Source organism: Heptranchias perlo, chromosome 21, assembly GCF_035084215.1.
Source record: "Heptranchias perlo isolate sHepPer1 chromosome 21, sHepPer1.hap1, whole genome shotgun sequence".
Classification (NCBI taxonomy): Eukaryota; Metazoa; Chordata; class Chondrichthyes; order Hexanchiformes; family Hexanchidae; genus Heptranchias; species Heptranchias perlo.
In genome coordinates this window covers 43707601-43734342 of record NC_090345.1, presented here as the reverse complement: position 1 = coordinate 43734342, position 26742 = coordinate 43707601, and the positions used below count along the sequence as shown (strand labels likewise).

The 26742-nt window shown below is 44.0% G+C and overlaps 1 protein-coding gene and 1 long non-coding RNA gene across 4 annotated transcripts in view; one reads left to right on the top strand and one right to left on the bottom strand.

Moving 5' to 3' along the window:
* Positions 1 to 26742, top strand: part of ank3b (ankyrin 3b) — a 467733-nt gene that overhangs the window by 305891 nt on the left and 135100 nt on the right. For all 3 annotated transcript variants that reach the window (XM_068002597.1, XM_068002595.1, XM_068002596.1), the window contains exons 7-15: positions 3364 to 3462; positions 9137 to 9235; positions 12660 to 12758; positions 15862 to 16059; positions 17960 to 18058; positions 18620 to 18718; positions 22526 to 22624; positions 24160 to 24357; positions 25520 to 25618. In XM_068002597.1, coding sequence (XP_067858698.1) covers positions 3364 to 3462; positions 9137 to 9235; positions 12660 to 12758; positions 15862 to 16059; positions 17960 to 18058; positions 18620 to 18718; positions 22526 to 22624; positions 24160 to 24357; positions 25520 to 25618 — 1089 coding nt within the window. The remainder of the gene's footprint in view (positions 1 to 3363; positions 3463 to 9136; positions 9236 to 12659; positions 12759 to 15861; positions 16060 to 17959; positions 18059 to 18619; positions 18719 to 22525; positions 22625 to 24159; positions 24358 to 25519; positions 25619 to 26742) is intronic.
* LOC137340199 (uncharacterized) lies at positions 12636 to 25878 on the bottom strand. The gene is made up of 3 exons (XR_010966737.1): positions 25699 to 25878; positions 18898 to 19072; positions 12636 to 12872 (listed from the first exon to the last, which is right to left on the bottom strand). It is a non-coding gene; the product is annotated as an uncharacterized lncRNA (long non-coding RNA).

Sequence of the window (26742 nt, the reverse complement as noted above, 5' to 3'; positions counted from 1 at the left end):
AACGCAGGAGAAAAATGATAGGGGCAATAAAAAAAAACAATGCTTTAAAAAAAAATTCTTTGAATATTTTCACTTATTAGTTATAAAAATATTGGAGGCGGGGGGTGGAAAGATTGTTTGACTGAAAGTCCATAATCATCCAATCGGGTAATGAAGAGTCTGTTTGTTTCCCAATTGGCTGTGGGAAGGTGGGGCACTGTGAGGATGGACGTGCTGGGTGACCAATGGTGGGGGCGGGGTGATTGGAGGCAGGAGGTCATGTGACGAAACCTCCAGGAATACTTCCAACCAGAGTTGGCAACCCCACCCTGAGGTTTAAAAAAAAAACGTATTCATACTCTTTGTTTTACAGGAATGTCTGTGATTGTTTTTTTTCTTGTGTTCAAATATTTTCATTTAACGAGAGAATATTTCAGGTAATGTAAAGTCGGTGTGCAAGGAATCTTTTCCTCTTCAGTCCCTTCCTGTTCAGTCTCTTTTTTTCCCCCCTCCTTCCTTTGTTTTGTTGCCGTCTCTATTTCCCATTTTGCTTGGATCACTGCTTTCTTGTCATTCGTCATCACAGGGCTACGTGCATTCACGTCACCCGTCGGTGAACTAATCGTTCATTTTTCTTTCCTTCTCTTCTCTGCCCAATGTGCTATCGTAGATGATGGTGAATAGGACCACAGAGGTATATATATTATATGCCACGTCACTCATATCTTCGTGCTGCTGCTGCTTCATCTCTCTTTTTTTCTGGCTATGCTTTCATTTTTTATTTAAAGAATTAACGGCTTTCAATAACGTGGCATGTCCAAGTCTGGAGAAATAGATCAAATCGCAGGGCTTTCTGCAGTTGGACCAGGGAGTTTTAGGCACAGAATATTTGCTTTTTTTTTTCTTTTTTTCTTTTGATGTTTCGAAAGTTGGCGAAAATGGCTAACTTCCCATCTCTAACTTATTTTGATCGGAACGCAAGCTCAACCATACTCGGAAGAGCCAACTGGACCTTGCTAGAGTTACGATGTAATATGTACGCTGAGAACTGCAGACAGCCCTGATCGGGTGTGCATCCAGGATTGACTTCTCAGGCTGCTGCATGACACTTACCCTGCAAGTGTCAGCAAAGAGGGGTTTTTAGAGCCTTAAAAAAACACACACATCTCTTAAACACAGTATCTTTTTTTCCCACAGTAAGCATGGCTATGAAGCTTGCTGAACATTTTTGCAAATGCATCTAGTTCCTCCAGGACTCCAGAAGTGTGGGGCCCGAATTATTAGTTGCATGTTCTTAAGCACTCAATTGTGAGATAATGAGCCCTGTCTAACACTGTACAATGGTGGAGGTGAGCTACCTGCCAAGTGTGACTGCATTCAAATGCATCGGATTCTTAAAGACGATTTGTGTCGGAAATGGCGTGGTTTCTGAGAAAGGAAAGGTTCATTTTATCGATCCGAGCACTTGTCAGTTCAGCATCCACAGAAACTTCTGACCCAGCATGGTTATGCACAAGTCACTTGGATCTTCACCCTGTACTCTTTGCCTCTCCCTTAAAGGGTGCGTGTCATCCCATACTTGCGGCTGGCGAGACAGGAAATCACAATTGTGAATAATCCAGACTTGTCGATGTCTCTGTCACAGTGTCCCGCAGACCAGGCTAACACCTCAGCTGCCGGTTCTGTATTGCGCTGATCGCCGCAGCAGGTGACACCATTGAACAGGAAGCAGCCTCTGCACCTCTGGGCTCCTTGTCGCATTGTGCCAACAGCCCATGTCTCCAGTGGGATGACGTGTATCCTTTAAGCACACTTGCACCCACATACAAGTGATGCACTTAAGTGTGTTGTTTGACTTTTACTATAAAATTCAACGATTGAGTCACACTCCCTGGTTTATGCACATTATATAATTCATGGTACACAATTCCACTGCTGTAAAAGTCACTATCTATGTTTGCCAAGCTTCAAAAATTCTTGATACGACGACTTATATTGCAGGTAATATTTCAATTTGCACGTACTTAATAATGCAATATTTTGTCTTCCCTTCAAATAGTTCCCAAAGTACGGTAAGATGGCCGCACTTTCTTTGAAGGCCCCGGCATGGCCATGTTGAGCCAAGGGGTTGAAGTAAATGTGGGGGATTTACGCCTTTGTAAAGGCGAGGGAGGCGGGTCAATCTCTGGAGAATGGATTTAGCACAAACCTCATGCAGAGTTAAGTTTCCAGTCGAATTCTTTAGGTTAACCTAGATGAAGCCAGGTGTCGGCCTGATGTAGTGACAGATGGAGTTTAGGGTTATTGGAGGTAATTTTAACTTTGGGTGATGTTGATTCAGCCGCCTGTTCTACATCTCTCCCCCTTGTCATGACCATTGACTTCAAGGTTCTGGTGGGTTAAATTTGTGAAAATGGCCATTTGCAAATCAGTTCACTGATGAAAATTTGGGAGGATAGATTGGATTTTTAAAAAAACATTCATGAAACGCCGGCTTCTTTGGGATACAAACACATGTAAATGCAAAGGGAGCAATACAACTGAATCCATGAATGTAAGATCTTCATAAAACACCACCATGTAAACGCTGGATCTTGCTGGGATTCAGGGAGATTCCCTTTCAGAATTCCAGTGTGTGGAATTTAACAAAATTATCAGTTAAGCTCTACAACTTAGTTTGGGGATGGAATTTTCTATAACGACTTTTTTTTGGTGCGAGATGCCTAGAGTGAGGAGTACACTGAACTGTGTGTATGTGTATGTGCACATGAGAGAGAGATATTCATACATGCACACACAGTTCAGTGTACTTCTCTCTCTATATACTGTTACTGTCAGGGGTTATCAGAGGACCTGTTAAACCTACATCACAAACAAAGACTGCACACAATCAGAAATCCCAAATCATTCACTCTGTGCAAATTTCCCCTGTGGCGATGTCTCCAGCGATCATCAGTGACACACAAAACCTCCTGTGGGGATGGGAGATCTGCAAGGTACTCGAGGAGGTCATTGCTTCTGAAAGTGAATGGGATGAAACCACACAGAAGTGTGGCAACTCCAGGTTCGGCCTCAGTGCTCGCTACATCCCAGCACTGCGGACCTCCTTAGCTTTGAGTTTTGGAGATGACTGAATGATTGAACTTGAAGTGAAGCACAGGTAGAAATAGAAAGCCAACTAGCTTGGAGTGAAGTGGTGTGGCGGTGGATGTGGCATCGCAGTGTTGTTTCATTGACGCATTGCACTGAGGTTAAATGCGGAGCCTCGACTAACCAGCGACCGCTGAAAAGCCTTTGGTCCGAATGGTTAAATTGAGTGCCTTTGAGGTGGGTGTGCACAACGCCAAATGAAAATGAATGCTCAAAATCTTTTCTTTCTTTCAGAGTGGCTTCACTCCGCTCCATATAGCTGCTCACTACGGAAATATAAACGTAGCAACTTTGTTGCTGAATCGGGGTGCTGCCGTAGATTTCACAGCTAGGGTAAGATTCCAGCGCTCCCTGATTGTGATTTGACTTTTTCCGATTACACTCTTGTATTTATTTCTCCTGTGCTTCCTTGGTATTTTCCCCCTGCACGACTCAAATGAAAAGGTAACAAGACAAGCATGGAAATGATGTTCGTTATAACTTGAGTTTTAGTGGCATTTAATGTAAAAGAGATCCTCCGTGAAGTGATGTCATTTGTGCCATTAATTTTTTGAAGCACCAGTACAATGACTCTAGTATTTTCCACTGCCAGTTGATGAACATTTTTTTACATACAAAATGGCAACAGAATTGGGAGAAAGACTTCAGAAAAGCACTCTGTAGAGCCACCTAGTGGCCAGAGCCTGCCACTACCCTGTGACTATTGATATGGCAAAATTGAATGGGAAATGTTGACATAGCAATTTACAATGGGAAATGGTGACAAAAAAGCGAGACAAAAATTGTGGCAACAAGAAGTAAAGCTTGTGGACAAGAACTGTGTGCCCTGTTCAAATGAAAATTTGATAGATTTCTTTCATAAAATAACATTTTGAAATACAGTATATGAGTAATTTGAGACATGACATATGGTAAGTGTAGCATGCTTGGGAGGAACAGATGACTTTGAACCTATGGTTCCCAAAGCTCTCCACTACTGGGGGTTTTCCTCACCTCATGTCTGGGTCTGTTGTATTCTAATTAATAGAGATTGATTACTATAATTAATCAACAACTCTATTATCGTTGTATCATGGGACTTACCATGTAGAAGGTGAACTAGATGGCCCTTGGTCTTTTCTCATCTAGCAATTCCTATGTTCCTATGCAAGATTTTTAATAATACACGGATGTTTAAATATTTTGCAAAACTCACGTTGCACAAGTCTGATGTGCACCACACTTCCTGCAGCAGAAATGGCATCAGGTCTAATCCTGCTCTAAAAGTCACTGGCAACGCTGCTTTAAAGGAAATATATTCCACGAGTTGGTTGAATCGATCGTACTGCCATTCTCCAACCACAAAGTGCTAGTTGAATGTGTACAATTAAATTAGTCACTAAAAGAAATAGGTTAATTGTCCATCTGACCTGCAGGGCCACAATCTAATCATGTTTGAGCAGGAGGAGTGTAGCTGCACATGTATGCTTGTCCCTAACACCACAGCTCAGGCAGTATGCAGTACTGTGCTACAGACCATGTGCTTGCTATTGCCATTTCTGCTAACCCAGAGATGGTGGATGGCAGTGCAGCTGGCTGGGTGTGGGAATCTGATCCATAATTGTTTAAGAAGAGCATAAACCCATGTAGTTTTTAAATTAATTCTCGGGATGTGGGCGTCACTGGCAGGGCTGGCATTTATTGCCCATCCTTAGTTGCCCTGAGAAGATGGTGATGGGCCGACCTCATGAACTGCTAGTAGCGTTTTTGATACAACTGAGTGGCAGTTTAAGTCGACCACATTGGTGTGGGACTGGAATCATGTATTAGCCAGACCAGGTAAGGATGGCAGGCTTCCTTCCCTAAAGGGCATTAGTGAACCAGTTGGGTTTTTACCAACAATCCAACAGCTTCATGGTCACTTTTGCTGCTTTGAACTTTTTATTTCCAAATTTTTTTTAAAAACTGAATTCAAATGGTGCGATTTGAACTTGCATTCTCTGGATTATATCTTTACAAAGATTGGAAAGACTCAAATAATTAAAGTGAAATGGTACAAGATTGGCACAGCACTGCAGTGGCTGGATCACTAACATGTGGCGCCCAGGCCACGGAGGGGAGAGGGCCACAGATTTGATATCCCTGTGCCACTGAGTTGCCCGTCTCAACTGTGGCACCACTGCACAGAGGCCAGCTGGAACAAGAATCATCCCAAAGCACCAATACACCACGTGGTGAGCTCAAGAGTGACACAGGCCTGGAGATAATTTTGCCACCCTCCCTCTTGGCTACAGGCCGTGCTTGTCTCAGGAGGCCAAGGTGACTGTGGAGGAAACAAACATCACTTCAAATAAAAGTACATGTTTATCGTTTGTTCTCATCAGTCCATTTTCTAATGGGCTTCCACAGGGCCCCAGGCTGCTCCCAGAAGGCCTCAGCAGCTCTGCTGTCAGATTTGCATTATCCTTCTGCGTCTCCCTCCACTGGCACTTTCTGTCATGAGCTTTACATATGTTTGCTGGAAACCTTCCTTGACAGTACGCTGGCGGAATTGTTAATGATACAATCCCAAACTCTGTGGCCAAGTTCTGATTTTTCACTTTATTCAGTGACACTATGAAGAAATGATAACTGAGAGTCTTTCATTGGAACTTAAGGAACAGGAGGAGGCCATTCAGCCCCTCGAACCTGCTCTGCCATTCAATTATTTTCTTTGTACTGTTCTCAGAATAATTCCCCATTGTAGCTCCTGTATTCCATAACTTAGATGAGGGGACTGAGTGTAATGTATTCACGTTTGCTGACGATACAATGCTAGGTGAGAAAGTAAGCTGTGAGGAGGACGCAAAGAGGCTGCAAAGGGATATAGACAGGTTGGTTAAGTGAATGGGCAAGAAGGTGGCAGATGGTATATAATGTGGGGAAATGTGAAATTATCCACTTTGGTAGGAAGAATAGAAAAGCAGAATATTTTTTAAAATGTGAGAGACTAAGAAATTTTGGTAGTCAGAGGGATTTGGGTGTCCTTGTACATGAGTCACAGAAAGTTATTAAGGGATATGGGCCAAAGGCAGGTATATGGAGTTAGATCACAGATCAGCCATGATCTTATCAAATGGCAGAGCAGGCACGAGGGACTGAATGGCCTACTCCTGTTCTTATGTTCCTATGTTAACATACAGGTACAGCAAGCAATTAGGAAGGCAAATGGTATATTAGCCTTTATTGCAAGGAGGCTGGATTATAAGAGTAAGGAGGTCTTGCTGCAATTATATAGGGCTCTGGTGAGACCACACCTGAAGTACTGTGTATAGTTTTGGTCTCCTTACCTAAGGAGAATTATACTTGCCTTAGAAGGAGGTGCAACAAAGGTTGACTAGATTGATTCCTGAGATGAGAGAGTTGTCCTATGAGGAGAGATTGAGTAGAATGGGCCTATATTCTCTGGAGTTTAGAAGAATGAGACGTGATCTCATTCAAACGTATAAAATTCTTAGAGGGCTTGACAGGGTAGATGCTGAGAGGCCATTTCCCCTGGCTGGAGAGTCTAGAACTAGGGGTTGTAGTCTCGAGATAAGGGGTCGGCCATTTAGGACTGAGATGAGGAAAGATTTCTTCACTCAGAGGTTTGTGAATCTTTGGAATTCTCTACCCCAGGGGGCTGTGGTTGCTCAGTCGTTGAGTATATTCAAGACTGAGATCGATGGATATTTGAACACTAAGGGAATCAAGGGATATGGGGATCAGGCGGGAAAGTGGAGTTGAGGTTGAAGATCAGCCATGATCTGATTGAATGGCGGAGCAGGCGCAAGGAGCCATATAGCCGTACTCCTGCTCCTATTTCTGATGGTCTTACGTTTTTGCACATGCCACTAAATGAAAACAAGCCAAAGTTCACCAAATTGGCATTGAAATCCAGTATTCAAACACTTTTATATTTGACCATCTGGTGCTTGACCTGATCTACGACTTTGGAATTCTAGTGGCTTAGGGTGTATTTACACTACAAGTTTACACTTAACTGGGATGTAAATTGGGGGTCACGGTCTGACCTTAACTGGGATGTAAATTTGGGGGTCACGGACTGATCTTAACTGGGATGTAAATTGGGGGTCACGGCCTGACCTTAACTGGGATGTAAATTGGGGGGTCACGGCCTGACCTTAACTGGGATGTAAATTGGGGGTCAGAGTCTGACCTCTGGATTGAAGCAGAGTGGAGACTCCCTGAAGGTGATAGTCTAACGCCACTTTGGTTTGACACTACATGGAGTGTGAATCCAATGCAATGTCAGACCTGGGTCAGAGTGCTCAGGCGTTCTGTTGTACCCTTGGACATCTTTGAAAACCCATTCAACCTCAGTTTAAATGTTTAGAGCAGAGGGATTCTCCGCTTCCCACACTCTGAACGTTTAAGTTTTCCAGTGTTGGGAGATGGCTCTGCCCATGTCTAAATCCAGCACCCCCCTGGTACGGCTGTTCTAGTCCCAGCCAGGCAGAGCTCAGGCAATGTAAATGGTGTTCAAGGTGGCAGTGGGAGGGACTACAATTGGCCTCAGTACCCCTAAGCTAGGGAATGGAAAAAATCAGCTCAGATTCCCCACTCCCAATCACAATCCGGTGGAAATGTGCGCACATATCAAATTCAGCTGTGAAGGGTCCAGCTGTCGAATAGTCTGTTGGCACTCGTAGTTAGAGCTTGCACATAAAGAATAGCCATTAGCTCAAGGTATGGGAGGGACTGCTGCTGATCGTCGAGCCACAGGCCAGCACGCAGCCAATGCCGTCAGGAGAGGGGAGAAGGATTAAATCATGAGGACAGGTTGCTTAAGCTTGGCTTGTATTCCCTTGAGTATAGAAGATTAAGGGGTGATCTAATTGAGGTGTTTAAGATGATTAAAGGAATTGATAGGGTAGATAGAGAGAAACTATTTTCTCTGGTGGGAGAGTCCAGGAATAGGGGGCATTGCCTTAAAATTAGAGCTAGGCCATTGAGGGGTGATGTCAGAAATGACTTCTTCACACAAAGGGTAGTGGAAATCTGGAACTCTCTTACCCCAAAAAAAATCTTTTGAGGCGGGGGTCAATTGAAAATTTCAAAACTGAGATTGATAGATTTTTGTTAGCCAAGAGTATTAAGGGATATGGAACCAAGGCGGGTAATTGGAGTTAAGATTCAGATCAGCCATGATCTAATTGAATGGCGGAACAGACTCGAGGGGCTGAATGGCCTTTTCCTGTTCCTATGTTCGTAGAAAGTTGAGGGGGAAGGTTTGAGCAGCCTGACGTCCAATCCAGCTCAGCGCAGAATGTGACGGTCATGGGAAGGGAGGAGGGGAGAACACCCAGCTCCGGGCAAAACAGACTCACAGAGAGCTGGAAGAAAACAATCCAAATAACTAATGTGAAACAAGCAGTCAGTGAATGTTGGTGCGCCCGTTTATGAAGGCCTGATTTCCTAGTACGGTAATGCGGGTATGGGAATTGGGCGCAGAGATCGCCAGAAAACCAAGATTTGTCACTAATCGGCCACTGCCCTCCGATTGTCCAATTCACACTCTCGGTGAGCAAGGCCCTGCACCAGGAGTCTGTCTCTGTCCGACAGCCAAAGCTGCAATGAAGGTGAATGACTGCAGCACTTTAATTAACTTCATTATAGTGGATAAGTTTACTGGTTTGCTTGCTGTTGCATCCACACTTGTACGAGTAAGTTGAAAGCTCATTGTAACTACATGGATATTGCTAATTAATACACTTTTGCTCCAGGAAATCAGAGCAATGAACAAGGAACTGTCAGTAACATTTAACTGAGCTTTTTTTTTTGTTGTACGCAAGATTGGTTGATATTAATGGAAAATGACTGATCTGTAGATTTGCAAGAAGCTTATGAATTCTGACCGGACTGAACCCTGTAAAATAATAAGACACTTTCCCAACGTGAGGTGTGATGGGAGTTGCTGCATTTCTGCTAAAGGTCACTCTATTACATGTCCACGTCATACTGATTGAAAGTTTGGTGTTCTCCTCAGAATGATATCACTCCACTGCATGTGGCCTCGAAGAGAGGGAATGCCAACATGGTGAAGTTGCTGCTGGACCGAGGATCTCAAATTGAAGCCAAGACTAGGGTAAGTCTGCAGCAGCAAATGGCGGTTTCCACAACCCAATCCCGACCGAAAGCAGCGGATGCACTTCTAAAAAAACACAAAGACAAGCGAGCTGTGAACCTGCATAAAATTCATTTGTTCCACTTCGACAATTTTCTTGAAAATCCCCACGTTCCGGCGGTGAATCCCAGTGACTAACCACCGATCTGTGCCGGCAATGAGTCTCACAGTGAATCCCAGTGACTAACCACCGATCTGTGCCGGCAATGAGTCTCACAGTGAATCCCAATGACTAACCACCGATCTGTGCCGGCAGAGAGTCTCACAGTGAATCCCAGTGACTAACCACCGATCTGTGCCAGCGGAGAGTCTCCCATTGAATCCCAATGACTAACCACCGATCTGTGCCGGGGGGTGAATCCCAGTGAATCCCAGTGACTAACCACCGATCTGTGCCAGCGGAGAGTCTCCCAGTGAATCCCAATGACTAACCACCGATCTGTGCCGGGGGGTGAATCCCAGTGAGTCCCAGTGACTGACCACCGATCTGTGCTGGCGGTGAGTACCTCAGTAAGCCCCAATGACTGACCACCGATCTGTGCCGGCTGTGAGTCTCCCAGTGACTGACCACCAATCTGAGCCGGCGGAGAGTCCCCCGGTGAGTCCCAGTGACTGACCACTGATCTGTACCAGGGGTGGTGAATCCCAGTGACTGACCACCGATCTGTGCCGGCGGAGAGTCTCCCAATGAGTCCCAGTGACTGACCACTGATCTGTACCGGGGGTGGTGAATCCCAGTGACTGACCACCGATCTGTGCCGGCGGAGAGTCTCCCAATGAGTCCCAGTGACTGACCACTGATCTGTGCCGGCGGAGAGTCTCCCAATGAGTCCCAGTGACTGACCACTGATCTGTGCCAGCGGAGAGTCTCCCAATGAGTCCCAGTAACTGACCACTGATGTGCCGGCGGTGATCGTATATTGCTGATATGGGGACCTGCGTTCCTCCAGGATCACTGTCCCCTTTTTAATTTACTAGTTTCCGCAGTGACATGGGGCCTTTTAGAAAATCAGTAGAAAGGAGGTGCCCGTTTCCTTTGTTTCCCACAGACCCTCTTCGGACCCAGGGAAAGGTTGGTTCCTGGCCAATACTGGAGACACAGAGTTTGTATCCTTTATATTCTGGAGTGCAGTTGGCAGTACCTGTATTCCTGCCCAACATAACAACAACTTACTTTTATATAATGCCTTCAACGTAGTGAAACGTCCCAAGGCGCTCCACAGGAGCCTTATCAAACAAAAAGCGACACCAAGCCACGTAAGGAGATATTAGGACAGGTTGGTCGAAGAGGTAGGTTTTAAAGAGCATCTTAAAGGAGGAGAGAGAGGCGGAGAGGTTTAGGGAGGGAATTCCAGTGTTCAGGGCCTAAACAGCTGAAGGCATGGCCGCCAGTGGTGGAGGAAAGGAAATCGGGGATGCACAAGGGGCCAGAATTGGAGGAGCGCAAAGTTTTCGGAGGGTTGTAGGGCTGGAGGAGGTTACAGGGATAGGGAGGGGTGAGGTGATCAAGGGATTTAAACAAGAGGAACAGACTTTTAAATGCCCAATGCTCATGAACAGTATAAAAGCAGCTCTGACAGTGCCTGAATGTTGGATATTCTTTCTGATATTCAGTGGTTGAAAAGTTGTGTGCATAACATTCATTCCCCAGTGCTCAAGTGTCAGCTGTAGCTCAGTAGGTAACACTCTCGCCTCTGAGTCAAAAGGATTTGAGTTCAAGTCCCACTCCAGAGACTTGAGCACATAATCCAGGCTGACACTCCTAGTGCAGTACTGAGGGAGTGCTGCAATGTCGGAGGTGCCATCTTTTGGATGAGGTTTTAAATCGAGGCCCTGTCTGCCCCCTCAGATGGACATTAAAGATTCCATGGCACTATTCGAAGAAGAGCAGGGGAGTTCTCCCCGGTGTCCTAGTCAGTATCCCTCAACCAACATCATTAAAATAGATTATCTGGTCATTATCACATTGCTGTTTGTGGGATCTTGCTGTGCGCAAATTGGCTGCCGCGTTTCCTACATTAAACAGTAACTAAACTTCAAAAGTACTTCATTGGCTGTAAAGAGCTTTGGGACGTCCTGAGAGTGTGAAAGACGCTGTATAAATGTAAGTAGTTCTTCTTCACCACGTTCCCATGAGAGTCTCTCTCTCTTCCCACTTTCTGGTCACATGTTTTGGATGATGGGACATGGACTATCCCTTTGAGCAGCTCCCATGTCAGTGCCGACAGCAAGCACATCATGAACGGCCCATTTCAGAAATAGTCGGTGATCCTGTAATTCGATATTAGAATGAAGTGTCAGTTTTCACCGTGGATGTGCCAATCGAGAATTCCCTTGGTGCACCCCTGCACATCAGGTTATACTGATCCAGCAAAGTACACGTTTACTTCATGTTACACTTACTGAATGACAGGTTCTTAAGTCATCAGTATGTCGGTGGGATTGGCAGCAGTGAGCACTGCAGAACTAACAAAAGTGTCAGCCTTGGCTCAGTGGCAGTGCTCTTGCCTCTGACTCAGAAGGTTATGACTTCACACAATCGAGGCAGGCACTTCAGTGCAGTACTGAGGGGACGCTGCACTTTCGGAGGTGTTGTCTTTCAGATGGGACGTTAAACCATGGCCCCTCAGGTGGATGTAAAAGATCCCATGGCACTATTTTGAAGAAGAGCAGGGGAGTTCTGACCAATATTTATTTCTCAAGCAGCACCAACAAAAGCAGGTTAACTATTCATTTATCTCAGTGCTGTTTGTGGGACCTTGTGTGCAAATTGTCTTCCTTTCCCCACATTACAACAGTGACTACACTTCAAAATAATGCTACTTTCAACATTCCAGAATTGCTGGAAGTAACTTTTAATTGTCACTGATGATCTAATGTGTTCCTCTGAGATAGCGACATCAGGACGTGCAATACTCGGAAAATCACTGGCAGACAGACACACACAGATAGACAGACACACACAGATAGACAGACACACACAGATAGACAGACACACACAGATAGACAGACACACACAGATAGACAGACACACACAGATAGACAGACACACACAGAAAGACACAGGCAGACGGACAGACACACACACACAGACAGACATTCTGATTTCTTTGCATTTATATAGCACCTTTCACGACCTCAGGACGTCCCAGATTACTTTACAGCCAATGAAATACTATTGAAGTTTAGTCACTTTCCACACCGTTCACCTGACGAAGGAGGAAGCCTCCGAAAGCTTGTGGAATTTAAAATAAATTTGTTGGACTATAACTTGGTGTTGTAAAATTGTTCACAATAATCAGTAATGTAAGATGGCAGTTAAAGCAGATTTTACCACAAAGTGCTGGTACAAAACTTGACAGTAATGCTGTAATTCTTGTCCTAGGATGGCCTGACCCCTCTACACTGTGCAGCAAGGAGTGGGCACGAGCAGGTGGTGGAAATGTTGCTCGATCGAGGAGCCCCGATTCTTTCCAAAACAAAAGTATGTAATTCTTCAATGGATTTGAAACAAATTAGCAGGCTTTATTGGCTTGAAGTCACATATTGAAACAGTCGCTTTACTCGATGTCATCCAGTATGAAGGTTGCGACCTCACCTGGAATAGAATAAATTAAAAGCATTAGTGCTGGATATGGTTAAGGCTACCTTTAGACTGCATGGTCCATATGTGTGATTTTATAGATGATGCACTCTGACCAGAAGGAATCTGATTCCATTCTGATTGCGAAGCCTTCCATAGCCAACAAGCACACTCTCACTTTTAGGCCAGAAACCCATGGTAATATTGCTCGAACCAACGATGGAAGTCCATCAACCTCCCTGTTGGCAGGCTGAGAGAAACTTCCAAGGAAAAGCCCAAGAAACAGTGCCACCATTGACCTGGATCCTGATCCCTGTAATGTACCAGATTCAAGGCCTCATGCTGTAAAAAAAACAGTAACAGTTTGACTTTAAAAGGAATATTGATATTCGGAGTCTCTCTCGAACTGTGCTTCCATTTAATTTTACGTTCTCAAATACTAATAGTTTGATTACATGCATCTTTTGGATTTGTGCCCAGTCCTTATTTTCAGTTGTAGTTTGTTGTGTAGTCATGCCTGGTGTTTGAGGATATATCCCTCCGCATTTGATCTGGAGATGTTCTGTGGTACCTCATATGCTAAGTGACTGGCGCTTGTCGATTAGGGTTACCTAGTCATTCGATCCTGTGTGATCAGCTGACCTTAGCCGTTGGCAATAGGGGCACTGCAATTGATCTCAGGGTCCTTGGGGTTAGTGAGGGGAAAATTCATAGAGATCCTGCTTCCTACTAGAATCATGGAATGGTTACAGCACAGAAGGAGGCATTTCGGCCCATCAAGCCCCTGCCAGCTCTTTGTAAGAGCAATCCAGTTAGTCCCATTCCCTCGCTCTTTCTCCGTAGCCCTGCAAATTTTTTCCGGCCAAGTATTTATCCAATTCCTTTTTGAAAGCCACGATTGAATCTGCTTCCACCACCCTTTCAGGCAGCGCATTCCAGGTCATAACTACTCGCTGTGAAAAAAGTTATTCCTTATGTCGCCTCTGGTTCTTTTACCAATCACCTTAAATCTGTGTCTTCTGGTTTTCGACCCTTCCGCCAATGGGAACAGTTTCTCTTTATTTACTTTATCTAAATCCTTCATGATTTTGAACACTTGTGTCAAATCTGCTCTCAACTTTCTCTGCTCTAAGGGGAACAACCCCAGCTTCTCCAGTCTCTCCACGTAACTGAAGTCCCTCATCCCTGGAACCATTCTAGTAAATCTTTTCAGCACCCTCTCAAAAGCCTTCACATCCTTCCTAACGTGCGGTGCCCAGAATTGGACACAATAGTCCAGCTGTGGCCGAACCAGTGTCTTATAAAGGTTCATCATGACTTCCTTGCTTTTGTACTCTATGCCTCTATTAACAAAGCCCAGGATCCCATATGCTTTTTTAATCGCTTTCTCAACCTGTCCAGCCACCTTCAAAGATTTGTGCACATATACCCCCAGGCCTCTCTGTCTCTGCTAATCTCAAGGCACTGCCTGGTGAATGTGTGTGTGTGTGTGTGTGTGTGTGTGTGTGTGGTGCCTGTTTCATGCCCCGCCCGATCGAGCGTGTTGTATAAAATGGAGTCCGACCCGAACCCTCCCCATTCCCACTGGACGGGTTTGGTTGAAGTGACCCAGTCAGTGGTTGAATAACCTGCCGACACTCACTGTCAAGGTTCATCCATGAACTTGGGGGAAGTAACAGAGGGCACACAGTCCCTGTAGGACTGACTCCCAGCAAGGAGACGACACATGCATTAAGGCAGGAGAGAGAATGGGTGGAGAAAAGTAGGAAGGAAGAAAGATAAGAGAGGATTTCTGTGTCCTGTTTGGTACAGTTGATTATTTTGTGTGTGGGCTCCATCCCTTTCTTAATTTTAATTGCTTCTGCTTTGATGTGAATCTTGGGTTTCTGTGAAGTGAGGGTGTGTGCCTCCTGCATATTAATGCTTGCGCTGCGTAAAATTCAGTGTGGGGCCGGGGATCGCGTTTCCTTTCAGTGTCAGGAAAAATTTAATGTCGAATTCAGCGGGAGAACTCGTCTGTTCATCCCTATCTGGATTTAGTCACTGCCTTAATACTTTGTAATGGTTTTAATTTACATAGTCTATTCTTAATTCAAATTACCTGATAATTCAATTTTCTTTAGCACTGAGTTATTATCGTTGCTAAGAGTCTAAATGGGGTAGAGGAGCAAAGGGATCCAGGGGTACAGATACACAAATCACTAAAAGTAGTGACACACCGGGATTCATTTCTAGAAGAATAAAATTGAAAAGCAGAGCAGTTATGTTAGTTATATAGAGAGTACTGTGCACAGTTGTGGTCTCCATATTACAAAAAGGATCTAGAGGCACTGGGGAAGGTGCGAAAAAGATTTGCAAGGATAATACCAGAACTGAGAGGTTATAACTATCAGGAAAGACTCGCTCTTTTCTCTAGAAAAGTGAAGGCTGAGGGGTGACCTAATAGAGGTCTTTAAAATTATGAAAGGGTTTGATAGGGTAGACATGGAGAAGATGTTTCCACTTGCGGGGGAGACCAAAACTAGGGGCCATAAATATAAGATAGTCACTAATAAATCCAATAGGGAATTCAGGAGAAACTTCTTTACCCAGAGAGTGGTTAGAATGTGGAACTTGCTACCACAAGGAGTAGTTGAGGCGAACAGCATAGATGTATTTAAGGGGAAGCTGGATAAACACATGAGGGAGAAAGGAATAGAAGGATTTGGTGTTAGGGTGAGATGAAGTTGGGCGGGAGGTGGTTCCTGTGGAGCATAAACACTGGTATAGAAGGGCTGAGCCCAATGGCCTGTTTCTGTGCTTTAAATTCTATGTAAGTCTACTTAAAATGATTGGATATTTCACATTTTTCATGCAGTAAGTGACTTTGAATTATCAAGGGTAGACTGTCGTCACAAGTTCTTCTGAATGAGATTTGACCTTTGAGCCTGTGACCCCTGGGTCTTTGATAAACCAAGCAGTGGGCAAGTGTCTCTGAGTTCACTGTCTATTTGTGCTCCATCAGAATGGTTTGTCCCCTCTGCACATGGCAACGCAAGGAGATCATCTGAATTCCGTGAAGCTGCTCCTCCACCATGACGTGCCAGTCGATGACGTGACCAATGACTACCTGACGGCGCTGCATGTTGCCGCTCACTGTGGCCATTACAAGGTCGCCAAGGTACTGCTGGAAAAGAAAGCTAACCCAAACGCCAAAGCACTGGTGAGTATCTGCCGGCCTAACTCCTGAACTGCTTCACCTCCTGTTATTGTCGAGAGGAGGTTTCTTCTGTACTTCGAAAACTATTACCATATAATTTTATAGTATAGAAGGAGGCCATTCGGCCCATCCTGCCTGTGCTGGCTCTTTGAAAGAGCTGTCCAATTAGTCCCACTCCCCCTGCTCTTTCCCCACAGCCCTGGGAATTTTTTCTTTTTCAAGTATATATCCAATTCCCCTTTTGAAAGTTACTATTGAATCTTTTCCCATCACCCTTTCAGGCAGTGCATTAAACTGAGGCTCAATCTACCTGTTCAGGTAAATGTAAAAGATCTCATGGCACTATTCACAGAGCAGGGGAGGCCTCCTGGCTAACATTTATCTCTCAACCAATATCAGCTCATTTAAATCATTGCTGTTTGTGGGACCTTGCTGTGTACAAATTGGGTGCTGCATTTACCTACAAAACAACAGCGATTACACTTCGAAAGTAATTAATTGGCTGTGAAGCACTTTGAGATATCCTCAGGGTTTGAGAGGTGCCAGATAAATACAAGTTCTTTCTTACTGAGAAGACCTCTCAGCATTTGGTTTCTGTTTGCCATATCATTTTAAGCAGAAGTTCATTTCAGGACATTTCTGCAAGGTATAAAAAGAAAGCATTACTATGGAAACCACTTTGCACTCAACGTTGCTGCAGTGTAGCAAATGCATTAGCAGGGAGCGCTGAGGACAACTAGTGGCAATTAATGGGCATTACACCAACTACTGGCAAACAGCAACGGGTTGATGACTAGTTGAAGAATTTTTACAAATCTATTGCCCTTTTTCCAAGGGCCATTGGGTGCAGAGTCACAAAGGTCCCGTGTTTTTACTGTAGACAGGTGAGGGGGGGATTGGTCAGTATTTTTAAGCCCCTTGCAGCCTTAACATTTTGAGTTGCTATAAGGAAACATTACAAGCCATTGACTAGATTACAAAATGGTTCTAATATGGAGACCTTGCTTGTACTTCAGAGTGGGAGAAAGAAAAGGAGCAGAACCTGCAATAGGTCACTAAATAGATCAATTACGACAACATCAGTAATGAGCAGCAGATTCCCTACATCAATAAACAACTACTACTTGCATTTATATAACCTAATAATATACAATAGAAGTTTGTTTTGATTTTACAGACTGAAATGGAAGGCCAAATGTCTCCATGGATGAGCCCTACAAATACGAACATTTTATTAAGGAGTTTAAAAATAAACGTGGTATTAATGATACCCTCTTTTAAGCAAGCTTCAAGGGATAGAGATCTCAACTATATAACAATGAGGTTTCTGTTTTCACCATTTCAATACTCAGATTTTTAAACAAATAAAAGGGGCGGAGAGCAGCCTGAAAAGGAGTGGTGGACAAGTAGGTAAATGACACCTTTAGGAATACAGAAAGATTCAATGTTATCACAATACAAGGGGGCAAGTGTGCTAGTTTGTCACATACCACGGTTAGTGGGAGATTGAGTGCTTGGGGTCACGCGGCTATAAGATGAAAGGAGTATCGTAGGTATGTATCAAAGGAGTGAAAAGGATCATAAAGACTATACAAGTTCTAAAAAATAATAATAAGCCTGAAGTGCCCCATTAATTTGAATGTCTTACGATGGCTCTGAGTTCTGTTTGTAATGGTGTGGAATGTAGGCCATTGGCACCAATGGAGAGATTGTACTTTGTGTAAAAGTAACTCACTTCATTCCTCTTGGTCTTCCTTTGCTGCACTGTGGTGCAGCCAAAACCAGCGTTAGGAACAAAAACTTTTGATAAAAGAGGGAAAGGATTTTCATCTTGAAATGAGCAATTGCAAAATAACAGTTGCAATGTATTGAATATTTAATAAATGTTGAATTTGTGTTGCAGAATGGTTTCACCCCACTTCATATCGCATGCAAGAAAAACAGGATTAAAGTAATGGATCTTTTGTTGAAGTATGGAGCGTCAATTCAGGCAGTTACTGAGGTAACAGCAACATGTTCATGTGCGAGTGGGTTTTGATGTGTGTGTTTTATGTGTGTGTGTATTTTTGTGTCTTGATGTGTTTATGCTTGTGTATTGATGTGATTGTGCAAGTGTGTGTTTGTGCATGTATTGCGCATTTGTATGTGTGTATTGGTGTCTTTGTGTGTTTGTATGCATGTGTGTATTGGTGTCTTTGTGTGTTTGTATGCATGTGTGTATTGGTGTCTTTGTGTGTTTGTATGCAAGTGTGTACTGGTGTGTGTGTATGGGTGTGTGTGCATTAATGTGTGTGTATTTATTAATGTGTGTGTGCATTAATGTATGCATTTATTAATGTGTGTGTATTAATGCGTGTTTGTGCACGTGTGCGTATTGATATATGGGTGTGTGCGCATTAATATGTGTGCATTAATGTCTGTTAATGTGTGTGTGCATTTATTAGTGTGTGTGTGTGTGTGTGTGTGTCTATTGCTGTACTACCTGTTTAGCAAAGAGGCTGTCAAATCTTGCTGAGCAGTATATTCTCTGTGATGTGAGTGTGATCCACCTTATTCTTTGCAGTCGGGCCTAACACCTATTCATGTTGCTGCATTCATGGGACATGCAAATATTGTGACACAGTTAATGCAACGCGGAGCATCACCAAATACAACAAACGTGGTAAGGGAGCACTTTGTCCATTTCTAAAACCAGGGATGGCTAAAGGTATTTAAGAGCAAGCTACTTTGCATATTAAATGTACACTCAGAGAGGAAGCTTTGTACACTATGAGTAGAACTAAGTGGATAAATGTTTAATCATGTTGTGCAAATCCAAAGAGAAATAACTACATTATCAACCTGGACTGAAGTACAACCCCTCCTGTCATATCTGGTCTGTTGTAGACTAATCGATGGGGATTGATTGCTATGATTAGTCAACAACTCCATTATCGTTGTATCATGGGACAACCAGGATGGTAGAAGGTGAACCAGATGGACCTTGGTCTTTTTCTGTCCAGCAGTTCCTATGTTCCTAAAACATTCCAAACAAAAATATTATTCATGATTGAGGAAGGAATAAGATCAGTTGTAAATACTTCAGGGCTTGTATCACAGACTGTCACTTTAGACCGTTACAAATTAGACAACAGTTTCTTTTCTAATTTGAAGACTATCCAGCCACAAAACAAAAAGTACCAGAATGTTTCCTTTTCTGAGGGAACATTTTAAAGGTAAATTTTCCGAGGCTTCAGTCGCCGGGTGGGTGTGTGGGTCAGAGCCGGGGCTGATTGTGTGACCAATGTAGTGAAACCCTCCACCGAACGCGGCGCCCCTTCGATTTCAATGTTGGAAACCCCGTGCACGGATGTTATATATTCAGAGAAAGTGGATGTCAGAATAAAGAAGAAAAATTAGTTCGCCAAGTCAGGATAACTTCCCATCAGAATAATTTTCTATCTAAGAAAATTCAGTTTACAAGATGTAGAGAAAATGAGGAAGTTCACTCTCTCACTCTGGTGTCCATAGCTCTTGCCTTTTAAAGTGCCTTATTGAATTCTGTCACTAAGCAACCATCAGATTACTCTTGGGAATTGTTTTTAATACCAATTGCACCTTGAAGATAAAATATTCCAATGCAGAAAGAAAGTTCCCTGATTTACGGTGCTATCACTAGGTTCCACATAGACTGCTGGTGAGGTCAGATTGAACAGTGGGATTTGCAAGGGAATGTATCTTTAGTGAGAATGCGAGTGAACCACTGATCAAGTCGAGCTATGTTGTTTATGCCATGCCCAAACTACAGATTCAGAGAGACTAAAATAACGAAAGCATCTCGGACAAAAGCGCCAAGGGAAAATTTTCAAAGTCTCAAAGCCCTGCGTGACGGCAATGCGGATCAGAGAATCGGGTGTGGATGGTCGCTTGCCACTCCTGAATTTCCAGTCCTTGAAATTAAACTCTCTGTGCGCTTCTCCGATCTGCAGTTCCATTGAGCCAGACTCCGTGCCAGGAGCAGAGTTTGCAAAAATTTACCCTGTGGTATTATGACCCTGTTGTGGGGCAACAAACTTAAAACGAGTCAACCACTTGTTTTACTGATACGCAACATATTAAAAAAGAGGCCCATTACATACGGATGAGACGTTAAATTGAAGCCCTGTCTTATCTCTCAGGTGGACCTAAAAGATCCCACAGCACTGGTCAAAAAAAGAGCAAGGGAGTTCTCCCCAGTGTCCTGGCCAACATTTATACCTCAACCAACATTACTAAAACAGATGATCTAGTCATTTATCTTATTGCTGTTTGTAGGAGCTTGCTGTGCGCAAATTGGCTGCCGCTTTTCTTACGTTTTAACAGTGATTGCACTTAAAAAGTACTTCATGCTTTGGGACATCCTGAGGTCATGAATGGTGCTATATAAATGCAACTTCATACTTCTTAAAGGGACTGACGTGAAGAGCTGGCCAGCCAATGTCAAAAGCAAAATACTGCGGATGCTGGCAATCTGAAATAAAAACAGAAAATGCTGGAAATACTCAGCAAGTTAGGCAGCATCTGTGGAGAAAGGAACACAGTTAACGTTTCAGGTCGATGACCCTTCGTCAGACCCTGTTCTGACCCATTCTGATGAAGGGTCATCGACCTGAAACGTTAACTCTGTTTCTTTCTCCACAGATGCTGCCTGACTTGCTGAGTATTTCCAGCATTTTCTGTTTTTATGGCCAGCTAATGTGTTGGCTAACCAGCAGAATTTTTCAAAAGGGGAACTGAGATGAGGATCCCAGTATTTAATCTCTTGAGACTCTTGTCAAATCTCTGCGGATACTGTCCGTGTGCTGGTACCCAAGAGTGTTGCTCAACGCTATAGTTATTCTGCAGCTCCATCTGCTGCTAGTTTGTTATTTGATTATTTGCAAATAACAAAATGGCGAGCCCTGCGGGTCGATTTAATCTGATTTTCATGTTGCACCCACACAGAATCTGCCATGTAACTGCAGTTCGAAGCAGCCAATCAGGGCACAGAACTATTCGTTGGGAAGTGATGTGAGAGCGCCTCATGGAGCTTGTCTCACACCATCTACAGTATAACTACAATCCATACAAAGTCAGCTTTTTAAACTTTGAAATTAAAGTCTTAAGTGGCTCCCAGGCGTGCTGCTCCGGATCGTCTTTACGGTTTCAATGTTGATAAAAGAACTGACAGGAGGACAGTGCACTCTTCAGTATGGGGAGAAGTCTGAGCACAGCTCCTCACTTGTCTTCACTGAACACAGTCCAGTGCTGCCCATTCTAAAAACTGGTACAGGTGTCAAACCAGGTCCTGCAGTGTAACAGCACGACTCCATGTTCTGTGCACCAATAACCAAATTAACAGCAAAGTTTTCCTAGTATTTAGCCCATAACACCTCCTTCCCCCAGCACTGCCGTCAGATCCTGTTCAGAACGACCTACTTCCCAGAATGTTATTCAGCGATTGTGAACTCCTCACAAATTCAGCATTTGTACATTAATCGCAATCTCCCTCCGATGCTTACTATGGGAGACCCTCCGATTTGGACGTGTTTCCGTACTGCTGTTGGTTTGTACAAGTGATGGAAATCACAGACCATTTTCAACAGAAAGTCTGTTGTTTGGGCTTCAAAACAACAGGGTTTTAAAAAATAGCCACAGGAATTTGCAACCACACTTATGACCTAGAACATCTGTTGTCTGAATCAATATGATGAACGTAGGGAGGGAATGGTGTTCGGCTGGGTTTTAAAAAAAAATTTGATTCTCAGGATGTGGGTGTTGCTGGCGAGGCCGGCATTTATTGTCCGTTCTTAGTTACCCCTTGAGAAGGTGATAGTGGGCCTTTCTCTTGAACCGCTGCAGTCCGTGTGGTGAAGGTACTCCCCACGATGCTGTCAAGCAGTTTGATACAACTGAATGGCTTGCTGGGCTAACTTCAGAGGGCAGTTAAGTGTCAACCACGTCGGTGTGGGACTGGAGTCACGTTTAGGCTAGACCGGGTAAGGACGGTAGGTTTCCTTCCCTAAAGGACAGTGAGGGGCGAGGCCATGGAGGGATTTGAAGACAATGGTGAGAAATTTTAAATTGAGGCGATGGTGGACCGGGAACACACAATGATAAAAACGGTAAGGTTGATTAGTCAAATCTTGCTTGTGGTGGGATTGGATGATTTAGCAGTATAAAAATGCGGGCCCTGTCTGTGCATCCATCTTGTGGGACCTGCACCAGGCTTGGGGGGGGAGGTGGGGGGGCCGGTCTTGCTCAATCAGGGCACGGGTTGGAGAATTGGGCACGGAAAATCGGGAGCACCACAACTCGCAAATGCTGCCCCCGCCCTCCTGCCCCATCCACACTCCGCTGAGCAAGAGTCCGAGTCCGCGAGTGGAGCCTCACGCTCATTTACTCTAGATTGTACGAATGGCATCGATCTGTTTTGATTTATAACCCGTGCTCCACACCTGCTGTGTTTCAGAGAGGAGAAACAGCACTACACATGGCTGCCAGGGCGGGACAAGCAGATGTAGTCCGTCATCTGGTTCAGAACGGAGCTCAGGTGGAGGCCAAAGCCAAGGTAAAAAAAAAATGAACGTCAAAGCATCATACTTCAGCAAGGCCGGGAAATGAGTTAGCCTTTCGGTCAAAGTGGAATCTTCACTGTTTCAGGGAGAGAAAGAAAGGCCCAGTAGAGATTTGTGTAACTTCTGCTATATGTATTGTACGAGTGTTGCCGTGGCATTATTTTATGCAGATTGTGCTACTGTAGTGTCAAAGTGTCACCACTGCAGTTTTACCTGTACTTTGCCCCAGTGCTCCTCAAATCGCTATTCAAAAGGGACGATTCCCCATTTAAATATTCCAGTTCTAAGTGAATTTGGAGGCTGATTCAACAGGCCTCAGAACATAGTTGCCTATGAAATGGACTATTCCACGAGTGAACAAACCTAATTACACTTTCCTGCCTTTTGACAGCTGTCGGTTAACAAATGTAGTTCCAATATTCAAAAAAAGGAGTAAGGCAGGAAGCTGGTGACTATAGGCCTGTTAATCTAATATCCATAGTGGGAGAGAAATGGTATGAGGCACCCTAAAGGAACTTCCAAAGAGCAGAGGCATCTGGGAGCATATTTCGAGGGGGTAACTGTACTGGCGGGGAGGATAATCCAGGAGGTGTGGTTTAATCCAGAAGGTGTGGTTTAATCCAGGAGGTGTGGTTTATTTTCAACCACTATCACTAAAACACAGATGATCTGGTCATTTATTACATTGCTGTTTGTGGGAGCTTGTTGTGCGCAAAATTGGCTGCCGCATTTCCTGCATTACAACAATGACCACACTTCCAAATTGGTAGTAAAGCACTTTGGGATGTCCTGAGGTCATGAAAGGCGCTGTATCGGTGCAGATTCTTTCTTTCTGTAACTGACACTGTTGTATGACAGTGACCTCTGGTTTTCCACCCTTACGTTTTGCTGTTGGTTTCACATATGAAACAAATCCCAAATGGGGCAGCCTAGTAGCAGCAGAGTTCTGTGCTGGAAACCTCAGTTTGAATGCCAGCCGGACTATCCCCAGAAGGTGGATTCTAACTGTCCTAAGCCCAAGACCTCGGGTACAGGACCTCGGTCTGCCTGGATGTGGAAGGTCGTCATATGCCACTGAGCAAGTCTCTTTTTGGTTGCTAAGGAGCAATGCTTACAGTAGAGCCTGAATCCTCTCCTAGAAACGAAAGGATAGCGGGGAGCTGGGAATAGGAGAGAAATTGGGGTAGAAATTTGGCTTGGATGATAGCGAATCGGCAGCCCGTTTTACACCACACGATTTTCTTTTTGATTGAAGTCAATGAAAGTCCAACAGAATGTAAAACGGGGCTGCTGATTCACTATCGCCTGTTGTGCGCTACAAGCCAGGACTGATTTCTAACCCATTATCTCTGGACAAACACCACACATGGTATCCATTTTATATCCATTGCTGCTACTATGTCAGGTAGTTCAAAGCTTGCCTTAACCCAGATCTCCACACAACCATTGTTTTGTCTAGCGATTGTGCCTTTCCCTTGCAGTTGGACCGTGTTTTAAGTAGCCTTCTGACTTTCTTTACCACACGCAGGATGACCAAACTCCGTTGCATATTGCGTCTCGCCTGGGAAAGGCTGACATTGTGCAGCAGTTGTTGCAGCACGGGGCGTCTCCAGATGCAGCCACCACCTCTGGCTACACACCATTGCACATCTCAGCTCGGGAGGGTCATGAGGATGTGGCCTCAGTTCTACTGGAACAGGGGGCTTCACTTTCTGTGAATACCAAGGTATGGCAGCTGAATACATGGCGGTAGAGTTTTCACTGAGGGTGCAGTCAGAAAATTGCACCCAAAATGTGCTTGAATTTGTGCTGGTTAGGTTACAGTTCAAGTTCCCACTAAAATTAATTTGCATAATCATAAACATAAAATCGTCCCATGAACCAGCGCAATAGAACATAATCAGTTTTTCTTTCTATTAAAAAGTATTCCTTGATGTATCTAAGAGTATTTAACCTGATGCAAGTTATTATTGCTGTATTATTAAGGTGTCCAGTTCTCCTCTGCCTGTGAATAGCCTAATTTAAAATCACTGAAAATGACTTTTAAAAAAAAACTATATTGAACCATTGAATAGTTTATTGGAGTACACTAATCAGTTCTTAGTAAATTAAATATTTTTAGCTATGAAAAAACTTTTAAAAGTGCCTGTGCGCCGAAGAGAATAAGTACAATTTGAAGAGCCTTCCTGAACCAGCGCAATTGGTGGAATCTCGCAATGTCGACCTGGGGGCGTGGCCAGTTTTGTGGGCGGGGCCTGATTCGGGTGAACTGAGTCTTGAACCAGCGTAGCTGGTTGTGGAAAACACGAACATTAGTGGTTTTGGGCATGACTCACTTGGTTTAAAATTCCACCATCTTTTGTGCTGATATTATTAACATAAACGAGTTGAAACTCGACCCCTTGGTTACTAAACTAATCTTTACATGCTCAATAACTAAACCACAGGAATCCACTGCACCATTTGGTTAATTTAATTTGGCCCTCTCTATTAGGTACAAAGCCTATTTGCAAGAGTGTTTTCCCCATTAACGATATCCATATCCATATGGAAATCTACAACTCTCTTCCCCCAAAAGGCTGTGGATGCTGAAGGTCAATAGAAATGTCAAGACTGAGAACAGTAGATTTTTATTAGATAAGGGTATCAAGGGATATGGAGATAAGGTACCGATCAGCCATGATCTAACTGAATGACAGAGCAGGCTCGAAGGGCTGAATGGCCTACTTATGTTCCCATGTTTGTTTTGCTAAAGTTTGTGGTAAGAACTGCACCTTTTTCAATCATCTGAGGGCTCACTGTACAAATACCTGACCTGACAGCATGCAGAAGAGTTGTACCTGAAGAAATGGTCATATATTTGATACCACTACATTGTCTAATTACAGAAAGGGTTCACTCCGCTCCACGTAGCTGCAAAGTACGGGAAAATGGAGGTAGCCAACCTCTTGCTTCAGAAAAATGCATCTCCCAACGCTTCTGGAAAGGTAACATTGGGCCTAAGTCAGCGGTCTTCTTTTGTAAACTACTTATGGTGTCAGCTGTCGCTCAGTGGTAGCACACTCACCTCTGACTCTGAAGGTTGTGGGTTCAAGTCCCACTCCAGGAATTTGAGCATGTAATCCAGGCTGACACTCCCAGTGCAGTACTGAGGGAATGCTGCACTGTCGGAGGTGCCATCTTTCGGATGAGGTGTCCCGTCTGCCCTCTCAGGTGGTCGTAAAAAACCCCATGGCACTATTCGAAGAAGAGCAGAGGAGTTGTCCTGGCCAATATTTATCCCTCAACCAACATCACTAAAAAACAGATTATCTGTTCATTATCTCATTGCTGTTTGTGGGACCTCGCTGTGCGCAAATCAGATACCACGTTTCCTACATTACAACAGTGACCACACTTCAAAAAGTACTTCATTGGCTATAAAGCACTTTGGGATGTTCTGAGGTTGTAAAAGGCACTATATAAATGCAAGTTTTTTCTTTATAGATGTAAGTCTTCCAGTGACTGACTGAGTTAAAACATCACCTGACCTGATACTGAACACATAGACCAGAAAGGCCACGGTTCGATCCCCGGTCTGTGCTGAGTTAATTAATCTCAGCCAGGGTGGCAGTGGAACTGTTACAATTCAGCTCAACGTCCTTGAGTTAGCTGAAGCCACAGGCTCAGCTGTGATGTCCCTCCACCCACCCTGGTCAAATATCCTGCCAGTACGAATTGTTCAGCCACAGTTGCATTGAAGCTGAAATATTTTATACATCATAGAATTTTTAAGTGTCCTTGGGAAATTGACCTCAGAAATGCGTCAATCATTTCTTTATAATAGAGCTGTGAAATGGATCGAACAAGCTGACGCATGGGGTCAGGGTACATCCCTCCCTTCACCGTGACCATGTTTGAACACAAGTTAGCAGTAAAACAGTGCAAAACCTCTTAACGTTATTTCATACAGTTCAGTACTTGACGATTTTTTTTTAATGGCTGCATCCAATCAACATCTCACTTTGCAACGTAAACAGGCAGGTGTTAGAACCACAGAGACATAAATAGAACCAAGACATTGTAGCAGAGGTTGACCTGATCTTACGTTAAACATATCAGCTGATTGAAG